At 36.0% G+C, this 13970-nt stretch overlaps 2 protein-coding genes across 4 annotated transcripts in view; both read left to right on the top strand.

Moving 5' to 3' along the window:
- LOC106470714 overlaps positions 1-11483 on the top strand; it is a 78137-nt gene extending 66654 nt beyond the window's left edge. For both annotated transcript variants that reach the window (XM_022399346.1, XM_013931280.2), the window contains exon 2: positions 3503-11483. In XM_022399346.1, coding sequence (XP_022255054.1) covers positions 3561-6815 — 3255 coding nt within the window. In that variant the 5' untranslated portion in view covers positions 3503-3560 and the 3' untranslated portion in view covers positions 6816-11483. The remainder of the gene's footprint in view (positions 1-3502) is intronic.
- Positions 7132-11483, top strand: LOC111088642. 2 transcript variants are annotated; one of them, XM_022399347.1, is made up of 2 exons: positions 7132-7348; positions 7484-11483. In XM_022399347.1, exons 1-2 carry the CDS (start codon positions 7160-7162, stop codon positions 8243-8245), a joined length of 951 nt encoding a protein of 316 aa, XP_022255055.1. In that variant the 5' UTR covers positions 7132-7159; the 3' UTR covers positions 8246-11483. The 2 variants fall into 2 exon arrangements, with proteins under 2 accessions (XP_022255055.1, XP_022255056.1); XM_022399348.1 differs by having other exon boundaries at positions 7304-7348; positions 7394-11483.
- Positions 11484-13970: the final 2487 nt, after the last annotated feature.

The raw sequence follows: 13970 nt of genomic DNA on the forward strand, positions 1-13970 counted from the left end.
ACACAAGTCTCACAGCCGTTAGTTCCAGTTGATAATATTAGTATACAACTTCTGGTATTACTGCCAACACAATTACATTTACATAACTATTACACAAGTCTCACAGCCGTTAGTTCCAGTTGAAAATATTAGATACAACTTCTGGTCTCACTGCCAACACAGTTACATTTACATAACTATTACACAAGTCTTACAGCCGTTAGTTCCAGTTGAAAATATTAGTATACTACTTCTGGTCTCACTGCCAACACGGATAGATTTACATAACTATTACACAAGTCTCACAGCCGTTAGTTCCAGTTAAAAATATTAGTATACAACTTCTGGTCTTACTGCCAACACGGAGACATTTACATAACTATTACACAAGTCTCACAGCCGTTAGTTCCAGTTGAAAATATTAGTATACAACTTCTTGTCTCACTGCTAACACAGATACATTTACATAACTATTACACAAGACTTGCAGCCGTTAGTTCCAGTTGAAAATATTAGTATACAACTTCTGGTCTTACTGCCAACACGGATAGATTTACATAACTATTACACAAATCTCACAGCCGTCAGTTCCAGTTGAAAATATTACTATACAACTTCTGGTCTTACTGCTAAAACAGATACATTTACATAACTATTACACAAGTCTCACAGCCGTTAGTTCCAGTTGAGACAAGCACAAGGATATGGATCCATGTTGCCAAGAAGGCTTGTTTTTAACTTCTGCCATTAGTTTTATGGGCCATTTACTGTGTTTTGAAATATTAGGATAGCTTTTGACACATCTGATAACGGTAGTCCCATTAAACATCTTCCACATAAATACTTTTCCCTCTGACAATAATGGGTGAAATAAACAACATCAATTTTTGATGAAACGATACACCATGAAAAAAAAAATCGGATTGTGTGGAGCAACTTTCATTCAGGGCTTGCATCAGAGAGAAAGGGATTTTGAAAAAACAATAGGATCTAATCACTTTTGGTGTTACTTACATGAACAGAAGCATCATTTTGCAGATGGCCTTAGATGGGGGTGGGGGCCAAAAAAGGACTGATCTGGTATGGGCCCCCACAATTTAGCTGGCGCCGTACGCTATGGCGTAACTTACGTATATGTGTTAACCTGGCGTAACTAAAAATGTTTATCACAAACTGATATTTGGGGCTCCCTCCCAAACGTGGGGGCACTCTTCTCTTCTTTAAAGTACCTTCTTTAGAATAAAGTGTAGATTGCATAATGATCAATATATATATTCAAGTAATTCAAATTCGATAACTTCATTTATGTATTCAATTGAACAGAACTGTTCAAATGAGGTTTTTCAGTGTATTGATTTTGTTATGTGGTATCACGAGCGGAATTCCAGGGGATGTAGAGGCCGTTGTGTGTGTTCTTACGGCGAATTTTGGTTTTAAACTGTTTGAGGTGTATAGAAACACCTATCTAGGAGCTTACATTTATTTTGTCTACAACCAGTCCAAGAGAGACTTAAATTCTTACGATGATGACAAAACCTTGTCGAAACATTGTACATTTGCTGTTATGTTAAACTTGTATTAAAGTTTTTCTTCATTACCCATTCAAGCCGTCTCCAACCATTATTATATTCTAGTAATCTTATCCATCTGTGGGTAACTGGATAACAACCTTGGGATCGTCAGGAGATAGTTATTTATCAATATTTATGAGATAGAGTTGCAGCCTTTGTTGGACGGCCCTCTAGTTAACTAACTATATTTTCACATTCAAACACACTATGGTTGGAAATATATTAGTCCAATGTCCAAAACTAATAGAAGTATTACATAAGTTGAGTAAGTTATATTAAACGATTTTTAATATGCAAATCAGCAAGTCACCTTATAACCACAGCCGATATAAAGTAGCCATGAAACGGAAAGTATAAGAACTGCATTTTGACATTTTTGGTTCTCGTAGATAGTGTGATGTCACCGAAAATTGGTTGTTTTCCGACATACACACAAATCATAAAGATGTGTTCAAATCGAGGATTCAGAATTTTCAAGAAGGGGATATCTTTTGTACTTTAAGGCATTGTAAACCAAAGAAATATGGATCAACTTGGTGTACCAAGACCATCGAGGAAGAAACCTGCAACTGTAACAAATTAAAATCCACGAAGAACACAAAGATCAGTGGGAAAAGCCGTCCACCAGGCAACAGTACGCAATATAATTAAGACAGATATCCATCTAGAAAAGCAACGCAAGCTGCTTCCACGACATACCTGGTTAACCGTTGCATACCTTAAGCAGCTAGAGAATGAGACGCATATTCATGCTATTTTATGTTAAGACGTACTGTGCACTTCCCCGAATGTAGAGCCTATGAATTTCCATGCAATCGAACTATTGAAACAGGCACTGGGTAATCATTATACTAGTATATTAGATGGACTATTGAAACTATTCAGGTAGGAGTGGTGTGCTAAGTACATGACAGTTTCACAACGGAACCTGTTGCAATGCTACAGGGCTATTACGAAAATGCACGGTTATCAGAAAGATCATGACCAAACGTGACAACGTGAGCTTTAACGACATTCGTTGTAATATAGCGTATTAAACCATTATATAGGCACATGTATTTATGGTAATACTTTGTTTAAAAGGTGGCCAAATAATTGCCTGAGTCGACCTAGAATGGGCGGGGAGCATTATTTTAAGAAAATTCTGTTTCTTTCGTTGCTTTTATACATATGTATATATTATAATTACGCAGTATGAAACACAAATTTAAGTAAAACACCACTTTTTACGGCGTTAAATCAAATTATGTCGACATTCACATTAAAATATTTTGGGACACTCGAGAAATATTAAGTCCTTCATTGCTGAAATTATTTGGTTGTGTTTTCCAGGTTATCAATGCACTAGCTTTAGACTAACTCCTGGGTTAAATTCTACGTAATAAGGTTAGCTGAACCTAAATATGGAACGGGATACTTTACTAAAAGCTAACTGGACAGATTTACGTATGTTTGTGGATCCACAAAGGATTTGTATGTCCTGAACAGACTTGAGTCTATGTGAAGCAAGATGTATCACACATACAAAACTGGATAGAGCATTGTTTGAAACATGAACTGAACTGAATATTAATGTTATTAAAAATAAATCGGAAAAACAAGAAATATACATAGAACCAAACGTAAAACTTTTGCAAGTGTAGTTATTTGGCATGTGAACACACTATGAACTGGTAAACAGACTGTAGTTTACACGAAATTATATTCGCCTTATCTAGCATTCTGATATTAAGCGTCTTTAGCATAGATGTTGATGTTTTTATAGAGGTCGACATCCGTCATATATTATCAAGTTTCTTTTATCTTTACCTCTACTGACTATAAATACAGAAATCTGAAACTATTCAGACAAGCATATAAGTAATTTGTTTTTATATGAAAGTATAATTATAATTGTGTAGTAAGAAATAGATGTTTATGAAATTGTCTAATTTTTCCCCCATTCTATTTAGGATGTAGCCGTTTCCATTTCCAACATCTTCACTAGCCTTGCAGAAGTCAAAAGTTATTATGATTCCCTGTAACGAGCCAACAGATCCCATACCGTCTTTTGAGGAAGATGGCTTTCCTATTCGCTATCTGGGTAGTACCACTTTCAATGTTAAAGGGAAGAAAATTGACATACAAATTCTACAACGACCGCTCCTCGAGCTTTATTCGAAGGCTAGACGTAGAGGCGAAGACCAACGGGCAGTCCATCCTCTGGGTTTAAACCAGATTCTTCATGTGTCTGATTATGGACTTGTAGTGGCGGAAAGTAATCAGGATCACGAGACTGGCGATGCCATTGCTGTGGTAACCAAAGTCCTTACTCCAGTTTCGAGTCTAGCTCTTTGGGCTGCAGTGAGATTCCATACTCGAGTAATGAAGCGTAAAGCCTTTGGTGCAGCTTTCGTGCCTCTGGCCTGTTCAGAAGCCGTCGTTAATGAAGACCAGTACACCCGACTTGCTAACAAACAACGATTTCTAGTTAGTTTAACTCATCCATCGTTGTTCACCTGCCTCTTCCGTCGAGTTGCTTCTCCTAAGTCTGTCGAGTGTCACGCGTTTCTTTGCTCTAGTGCCGAAGATGCTATGACCATTTGCTCTATATTAGGAGACACAAAACAGCTATGTGAACGCGTTGGTTCTATAGAACTTTTGGTTGAAGATGGAATAAGCAGTCGGGCTTCAGACTTTTCGGGAAGATACGACGCTACTCATCTTCAGCGTGAACTGACAGCAAGAATAGAAACGCCGTCTTTAATCAGCCATTCAAATGAACCTATCACACGAAATCATTATCACAAAGAAAAGTGTAATGGCAGTAAGAGCCAAATTAATGGTCAACTAATGGGAAGACGCTTTGAACGAGAACTGAGAGATATTCCTTCTTCGCCAGATTCAGGGCGAAGATATGTCAAAAATAATTCCAAAATGTCCCGTCACAAAAGAGTTGATGACTATTCATCCTCTCCGAGTCTCGAAAAGAGAGAACGTCTTCAAAAAACTCGGAGCAAATCCTGCGAGAGGAGAGCAAGCAAGTACAATACTAAAATATCTCGCAATTCGAGAAGCAAGTCCTGTGAAAGAATGTTAGATGAAAGCCCCTCTTCGCCTTTTGGAGAGCAAAGGCAGTTGTTTTTCGGAAATTGCAGATCAACTCCTGGTGACCGGCGAGAATTTTTCTCGAACTTGGATATCAGAAAACCAACTTTAGATGAACAGTTTGGAAAATATTGCTCTGAAGACAGCTATTCATCTCCTAGTCTTTTACGAAAACACCTTAAACATCGCAGCAAATCAGCTGAACGAATAGCTAATGATATTTCATCTTCATCAGACACTGATGGAAAGCCTACGACCATAAATCGTAGTAAATCAGCGGAGGGAATTTCGCAAGCCGCGCAGTTTTCAACAAAAATCTCTGAAAACACCACAAATAGAACTAGAGAAACTGAAGTAAAGTCTTACAATCAGGAAGAGAGATTAAGACCAAAATTTTACACTGCAAACGCCGGGAATCTATCGTCATCAACTGAGTGGAGGTGGAATGATTTTCAGCAGGACTCTTTGAAATCACTGGATTTGGAAACAGAACCGTGCAGGTTACCAGAACACGAACGTAGATACATACAGGAAGTTATCAGAAGACACACTAACATACACGGAGTCAGACCAAATCCGAAGATTAAGCTAGCCAGCCAGAGTCAAGAAGGGCAGGATAGTGCCTTCAGACGACTTCAATCCAGAGATGTTTCTCAATCACTGCCGAACTACTTCGAACAAGAGGAGACAGAAAGCACAAGTAGTAGTGTGGCCCCTCTACGAGAAACCACAGTAATAACACGAACAATGGACTTTGGAAGTGAGAGTGATGCGCGGTCTTTGTATGGATCAGTACTATCCACCCAGAAACATCCACAAATTGAAAATCTCAATCGAATGTTCAAATCCAAACAGTTTGAAATAAATGGAGAAATAGGTGATTTTAAAGACATGAGAAACTCGAGTGATATTCGAGAACAAATTAATCATGCGTCTGATAAACACTTGATTAAGAATGATTCATTTTCAGCATCTATTGACAGTCACTATCTAGACAGTGAATTATATGCTGTTCCAAGAAAAAATCATTATAACTCCATGCGTAAAGGCAGTAAAAAACAAGGTCTTGCAGCGACAGAGCTAGTTCAAGATGTGGAACTTGGTAGTAAGAGTGAATGCTCTTATTCGAGTAATCAAAGCGATAACTGGCAACTTCAACGTAATAAGGAGCATAATATCACGCGAAGTATGATCGGAGATGATAATGAAAGCGGAGACAGTCAATCAACTCTGAAGCACGAAAAACACACCTCTTTCAAAACTAGAGATGCTTATGGACCAGAAGATGTCCACGAAATGACCTATAGCAAATATATGAAAACAAACGAATTTCAAGAAGCCAATGACGAGACTCTTGCCAAAATGAAGAGGAACGGAACTACTAAAGTTGTCATTAATGTGCCCTATAAAGAAGGATTATCGTATGGTCAGGATCGAACAAACTATATTGCAACTGGGATCCGAACCTTTCATAAGCACAACAACGTGAAGAACTGGTCCACAATGAGCCAGGGTTCAGAAGCATCGTACAAAGGTTCGATCACACACAATGGAGCTGCCACACTACCCCTGAACAGAGGTCAGCAAAAGTCCATAAGGTTTTCATCAGATGACCATTTGAACAGAAAACCAAGTTTCCTGGCGAGTTTTAAACGAATGAGCTTAAAATCACTGAAGAGGGCTAGAAAGAAATTTGCTAGTTTCAGAACTAAAAAAAAAGTCCCATCGAAAAGGAAAAAGGAGTGTGAAATTTCTGAGGACTCGGCCTACGATACTTCTGAAGTGTGTTTGAGCCCTAATGGTGGACAAATAGTTAAAATAAAAAATCCCGAGAGATCCTGGAGTTTCCAAGATCTTCCAACAGAACATTCCCAGTCACAAGGGGTAGAAAACGGAAGCAGTGGTTCGCAAAAAGCTCAATCTTCGAAAAAGAACGGTGGTCTCTCGAAAAAACGCTTTCGTAGATTGCGTCGTCGCGGCTCCGGAAGCAGCCTTTCCTATGATTCTGGAGTAGATGACTACCATTCCGATCATTCGATACCATTACACAACCATTATAAGTCTGACTCCGAACTAAACCGTGGAACAACAATAAACATTCGTCACGGTATTAGTGAACGGAAATTCCAACACTGGTCTCAGACTGACCTAGCTGATGAACTTGGTTATATTCCATGAAGCTGTTACGTCACATTGGCCTGTTATGATTATTGCTCATTACTTACCCTAATCAAGAAATTATTTTGTAGTTTTAGTTCTCTGCTTATAAATAACATTTGTAGTTTTGTTTTCTGTGTGACTCAGAAAACACGTTTTAATCCTGATGCCTAAGAATGAGAAACAATCTGCCATATTTCCACTGAGAAAGATATTTTCACTTACTTCTGTGCAAACTTGTATTAAAGGGGCGTAATTGTTTAGGGAGGGGAGAAAACAAAATTTCATTTCGAACTTAAGAAATTATAATATAGGAACGAAAGTAAACTATAAGTAATTGTTATTCAAGGCTGATAACACTAAACATGGACATCGTGTGTGCAGCACACTCACGTTACCAACTTGGCGCGTGCCACGTGCAGCAGCAACGACTGATGCGTACAACGTGGCAAGTAATAGTGTTCTACCGTCATGTTGTGGGTTTATCAAGAATATCGTGGCAAGTAATACTGTTATGTCATCATGTTGTGGGCTTATCAAGAATATCGTGGCAAGTAATACTGCTCTATCATCATGTCTTACCAATAATATCGTGGCAAGTAATACTGCTCTACCGTTATGTCTTACCAATAATATCGTGGCAAGTAATACTGCTCTACCGTCATGTCTTACCAAGAATATCGTGGCAAGTAATACTGCTCTACCGTCATGTCTTACCAATAATATCGTGGCAAGTGATACTGTTCTACTGTCATGTCTTACCAAGAATATCGTGGCGAGTAATACTACTCTACCTTCATGTCTTACCAAGAATATCGTGGCAAGTATTACTGCTCTACCGTCATGTTGTGGGCTTATCAAGAATATCGTGGCAAGTAATACTGCTCTACCGTCATGTCTTACCAAGAATATCGTGGCAAGTAATACTGCTCTACCGTCATGTCTTACCAAGAATATCGTGGCAAGTTATACTGCTCTATCATCATGTCTTACCAAGAACACCGTGGCAAGTAATACTGTTCTACCGTCATGTCTTACCAAGAATATCGTGGCAAGTTATACTGCTCTATCATCATGTCTTACCAAGAACACCGTGGCAAGTAATAATGTTCTACTGTCATGTCTTACCAAGAATATCGTGGCAAGTTATACTGTTCTGTCATCATGTTGTGGTCTTACAAAGTTTATCGTGGCAAGTAATACTGTTCTGTCATCATGTTGTGGTCTTACCAAGTTTATCGTGGCAAATAATACTGTTCTGTCATCATGTTGTGGTCTTACAAAGTTTATCGTGGCAAGTAATACTGTTCTGTCATCATGTTGTGGTCTTACCAAGTTTATCGTGGCAAATAATACTCTTCTGTCATCATGTTGTGGTCTTACCAAGTTTATCGTGGCAAGTAATACCGTTCTATCGCTATGTTGTGATCTTACAAAGAAAATCTTGGTAAGTAATACCGTCATGTCTTACCAAGAACTTCGTGGGAAATAATACTCCATAAAGTAATAATTTGATCTTACCAATATTTTATTTAATTGACACTCTACAACGTCATCTTGTGATCTCACAAAATGTATCACAGTAAATGATAATGCATAACATTATCTCGTGTTATTATCAAAATCATTGTAATTGATACTGTACAACGTCAACACGAGTTTTGTCAATATCTTCCTATCTAACAACAGCAGAAATGCATAAACAAGTTAATCAAGTTTGGAAAACGTTAACAACGTTCTGTTTACAAGAAAACGTAAAATATCTTTCAAGCGTCGTAGCAACTACTACTACACAACGTCATATTTATGTTCTTACTAAAACCATCTTGGTAACTAATAATGCACAACGTCATATTTATGTTCTTACTAAAAACATCTTGGTAACTAATACTACACAACGTCATATTTATGTTCTTACTAAAACATCTTCGTAACTAATACTGCACAACGTCATATTTATGTTCTTACTAAAACCATCTTGGTAACTAATAATGCACAACGTCATATTTATGTTCTTACTAAAACCATCTTGGTAACTAATATTACACAACGTCATATTTATGTTCTTACTAAAACCATCTTGGTAACTAATATTACACAACGTCATATTTATGTTCTTACTAAAACCATCTTGGTAACTAATACTGCATTACGTCATCCTTCGGTTTTACTAAAACATCTTGGTAACTAATGCTGCACAACGTCATATTTATATTCTTACTAAAGACATCTTGGCAACTTATACCGCATTACGTCATCCTGTGATTTTACTAAAATATCTTTGCAACAAAACCATTATAATTAATAATATACTACAATGATGTTCTGATATTACAAAGAACATTGTTGTAAATAATACCGTTCTATCATCATTTTGTAGTTTAACCAAAAACATGGTGACAACTGATATTGTACATCATTACATTCTACCGTCATGTTGTGGTTTAACCAAAAACATGGTGACAACTGATATTGTACATCATTACGTACTACCGTCATGTTGTGGTTTAACCAAAAACATGGTGACAACTGATATTGTACATCATTACACACTACCGTCATGTTGTGGTTTAACCAAAGACATGATGACAAATAATGTTGTACATCATTACATACTACCGTCATGTTGTGGTTTAACCAAAAACATGGTGACAACTGATATTGTACATCATTACATACTACCGTCATGTTGTGGTTTAACCAAAAACATGGTGACAACTAATAATGTACATCATTACATACTACCGTCATGTTGTGTTTTTATTCTCCTCAAATTTGTCTTGGTTAACTTGCTATCGTTAAATATGAAGATCTTGACAAAACTCTGCCATTGTTTTATCTTCGGGCAGCAGTGACTAATTTGCATATATTAATTACACAAAGAAATCGTTAGCACTAGTAGTTCAAAAATAAATAGATAAAACTCTTGGTACAATTTGTCTTTAGAAAAAATGTTCTGCCATTCCTTGTTTTGAAGAAGTGTATCATTACTTATGAGATAAACAATTTGTTGTCATTGGTGTAATAAGTTTCCCAATGTCTTATTACGATTATGTTACCACGATTCCACTGAAACTACGAAAGTTATATTTCTCTAAGTCACCTTCGTATCTTAAAATCTATTTCAAACATCAATTTTTCCTGCTTAATTAATTAGGTGTCGTGTGTTATCTCTACGTTCGGAAGGAAGATTATCGAGAAAAAAAAAAATCAGGGTGTTTGAGAGTATCTCTACTGGACCATCGATAATAAGTAACTATGTCCGATCATTGCGCCGTTTCCGTCATTGTTCAACACAAACTTTCTTTTTTTTCCCTCTGACGTCCAAGAGGAACAAGGAAGTTTGTGTTGACGTCAGTTATAGCGTTGTAAATAAACACTTTGGTTTAATTTTAACGCAAAACAATAAAGCTACTTTTAGAACACATTTTGCATGTACATAAACATGTATATGTTTATTACCTAATTCATCCAATGTTAGATGAATTTAAAGCGAAATATCGGGTGTTTTTTTAATAGACTTTTTCTCATCATCGCATCCAAAATAAGCCTATTTTGTATGAATTTATTAACATGACTACTGTAGGTGTTTAGTCATTATAGGTGTTCTTTTAAGCTGCTAAAATAAGAGATTTCTCTCAATGTGACTGAACGGGGAAAAATATGTTATTAAGATCTTTCCTAAGATGGAAATTTTACGTTGGTTGGTTATACAATACAGTTAGTTCTAGTGATTAATTAGTTGTCATCCATTTTGCTCACACGGAAGAATATGTCTCTGTCGTATCACATCGTGCTTGTTAAAGAGATTATAGACATTACGAGTAAATGAAAATGCTTGTAGAACAAACAAAAAATTCACCTTTTAAAGTATGCGACAATGCATGATTTTATCTATAAAACATGCCTTTCAATACGATCACAATTTTCTTCAAGGCATTGTCGTCTTTTCTTAAAGCGCGTTACAAAAATAAGATCTGTCTCGCGACAAGACTTCACACAAATTTCTTTAATTTGACAAACGTTATCCATTTTCTACATGTATGACGACACAGTTCCAGTTTCTTTGCTTAATTAAGTTAACACATCATTAGAAAGAATATTTCAATACATCATGGACTTATGTAAGTGTCATCGTTATTTTGGCGTAGTGTTTGTGGTGTTGGGGTACGTAATGCCTTCAGAAATTACAACATAACATTAGAGGATAAAATATGCATTTTAGTTGTTATTCATAAGTGTGATTTTAATCACGTTAAATAATAAATGAAGTCACTTTTAATCAATAAAAAATATGAATTTCTTATAAAATTACTAAATATTCATTATTAAATTTCATTTTTACTTAATTTCTTAAAAGTATAATATTACGGAAGCTTGACTATGATTAGCTGTGGATTATTATTATTTTATTTTTTGTAATTTGCTTTATGCTAATAATAATGTTTATATTGAAATGACAATTTCTTAAAAATGTTAGTATATTTTAGTTCCTTATCGGCCGAGGATACTTCTGAATATATAATTATTATGTAAAATCCTCGTAGTGTTCCCCTGGTGGTGAAAGTTATAAACATGCTTTAATCTTCAGTAACCATTATATCGTTTAAATATATATATATATATATATATATATTGGTGTTATTAGAGCAAATTATGGTTTAATAAAACATTTTTCTGACAAACACTATATTCTGGGTTGTTTTTGTATTTTGAAATTAAGGCTTACATAGTTCCTAATAACAATGGCCTAGCATGGCCAGATGGTTAGGGTGCTCGACTCGCAATCTGTGGGTTCGAATCTCCGTCCCACCAAATATGCTCGCCCTTTCAGCCGTGGGGGCGTTATAATGTGACGGTCAATCCCATTATTCGTTGGTAAAAAAACAGCCCAAGAGCTGGCGGTGGGTGGTGATGACTAGTTTGCCTTCCCTCTAATCTTTCACTGCTAAATTAGGGACGGATAGCCCACGTGTTGCTTCGTAACATACCTAATCACATTGAGCAAGTACAAACTTTGTAAAGAAAAAAAAAAATCAAGATAGCAACAAAAATGAAGGTTAATGCCGTCTTTCGTTTCTTCTATTTCTATAATTAGTAAAGAAACAGAAACATCAAATAATCTCACAGAATGTGTTTAGATGTACTGTAGAAATTAGTAAATCGTCGCATAGATAAGAGATTACGGGAAAATTGTAACGCTAAGCGTTAGGATAATCGCTTTTCGAAGATGGGATTAAGCTAACAATAAATACGAGGGATTATATTGTGTTAAACTGTTTTACATGACAATTACGTTATTTTATAAAGCTATCATGTAGTACATACTGAACACGTATCGCTTTATATGCAAGTGCAAGGTGTCGGTTAATCAACCAGAAGAGGGCGTTGTGCTGAAGTCATTGACACATCTCTTGTAGCTTCAATTCTTCTCGATAATGTCACGGGCTATTCATAGAAAACCCAGAAGAGAGGTGAGAGGTTTAGTGTTGACTCCCTTCATAGCACGTTGGGTTTATCGGCATTAAAGCAACTGACTACTACAAATGATAACACAATTGTGTTCTACCTGCTCGTCACGTTTTGTTAATTACAAACATAAAGAATTGTCTGTGGAGTATCGATGGCGAACGTAATATAACACGCTGTTTTCCAAGTAATTTTCTCACAAAAATGTATCTTCCTATTTAAATCTGTTTGTCAGCCAAACGGACTCGGAAAGGTAATGTTCTATTTGGAGAACTTGGTAACCGAGTATAAAGGAACAAGCTACTATCGTTTACTGTAAACAAACTATACAAAGAGTTCTTGAATAATGTCACTGGGACAGAAGATAAGTTGCTCTTGGAGAAGTAACGTGTGTATTTAAAATTATATAACATCTAAAATTGATTAAAACAACATTCATTACTAGAGTTACTTCTTGGTGGTGCAATTAGGACAACACGTAGAATAATACACAAAAAATACCATAAATCAGAGCTGATGAGTCTTGATAACTTGAAAGCAGCCATTTCTTCTTCAAAGGGAATTGAGAATGATGAACAATGAGTGCATTTCTTACACATCTCTACATCACCATTGACTTTGTTTGTTGTTGTCGTCAAGCCGCAAAACAACACAATTGTTTATCTATGCTGTGCCCACCACAAGTATCGAAACTAAGTTTTAGTGTTTTGAGTCTTTAGGCTTACAACAGAGCCACTGGAAGACTTCGCCACTGAACAAAAATCTTGCATTTGGAGTGTCTTTAATGGTTATTTATCTAATGTGTTTGGTAAGTTTAAGAGTCTTTATTTAAATAAACAATCACTAGATGCGTCTTTTATAAGTGAAACAGGGGGGGGGGGGTGAAAAGGTTCTAAAACATCCAATAGAAGATGTGTTAAATATGACTAACTAAATTTTTGTCGTAAGAATGAAAATGTTAAACCTAAATTTGGCAAAATCACGTTTTCTTTTACATATAATTTTAAAAAAATGATTTGGTGCATTCCTTAAATAAATAGCGAACGTTAAAACTGATAAACCAGCCAAGATCGTTCATCTTTACCGAAAATTGCTTGAAAGTAAGTATATTACCATATCTTACACAAACAAAGAAAATATAATTATCAAATTGAAAAATTCTTTACTATTAATCTATATTATTAATACCAGAAGGATGTTTAATAATCTGAATTGTCTTATTTTGGATAGAACAGTTCTTAATAATTGTAACAATGGTGCCACTTGAAATGGAACGACTGAGAAGGATTATGTATTAAAAGAATGCTATCAGTTGCCAAAAAAATAATAATGTGATATGTGATACAGCAATGGTATTAGTTGCAGTGAAACAACACGAGAAATGTATTATTACGACAGCGCTGTTTGCGTATCATACGACATTAGTATTAGATATATTTCACTTTTAAACACTACATTTTAATACAGTACTTCATAAATTAGAAGAGTTTATAGTATTTCAACCACACTTAATTCTTCATATCCATTGCCGACGACGCGTTTTGCTCGATCCAGAGCCATTCAGGTGGGATACAACAAGCATAGCAGTGGCTGGAACACCACCGATATAAGTCATGTGAAACAACAACAACAATTGTTATTCTTGAGAGTGGATTAAGAATGTAATGTTTAAAGGTGTAATAGGCCTAATACTAACGTCTTATGACA

This window comes from Limulus polyphemus, unplaced genomic scaffold (genome assembly GCF_000517525.1).
Source record: "Limulus polyphemus unplaced genomic scaffold, Limulus_polyphemus-2.1.2 Scaffold4175, whole genome shotgun sequence".
Classification (NCBI taxonomy): Eukaryota; Metazoa; Arthropoda; class Merostomata; order Xiphosura; family Limulidae; genus Limulus; species Limulus polyphemus.

What these genes read in the sequence shown, in the direction of transcription:
- LOC111088642 (XM_022399347.1), top strand. Translation starts at nt 7,160, where the DNA reads ATGGACATCGTGTGTGCAGCACACTCACGTTACCAACTTGGCGCGTGC. An exon ending in TATCAAGAATATCGTGGCAA is followed by an intron (nt 7,349 to 7,483) that starts GTAATACTGCTC and finishes ATATCGTGGCAA; the next exon opens with GTAATACTGCTCTACCGTCA.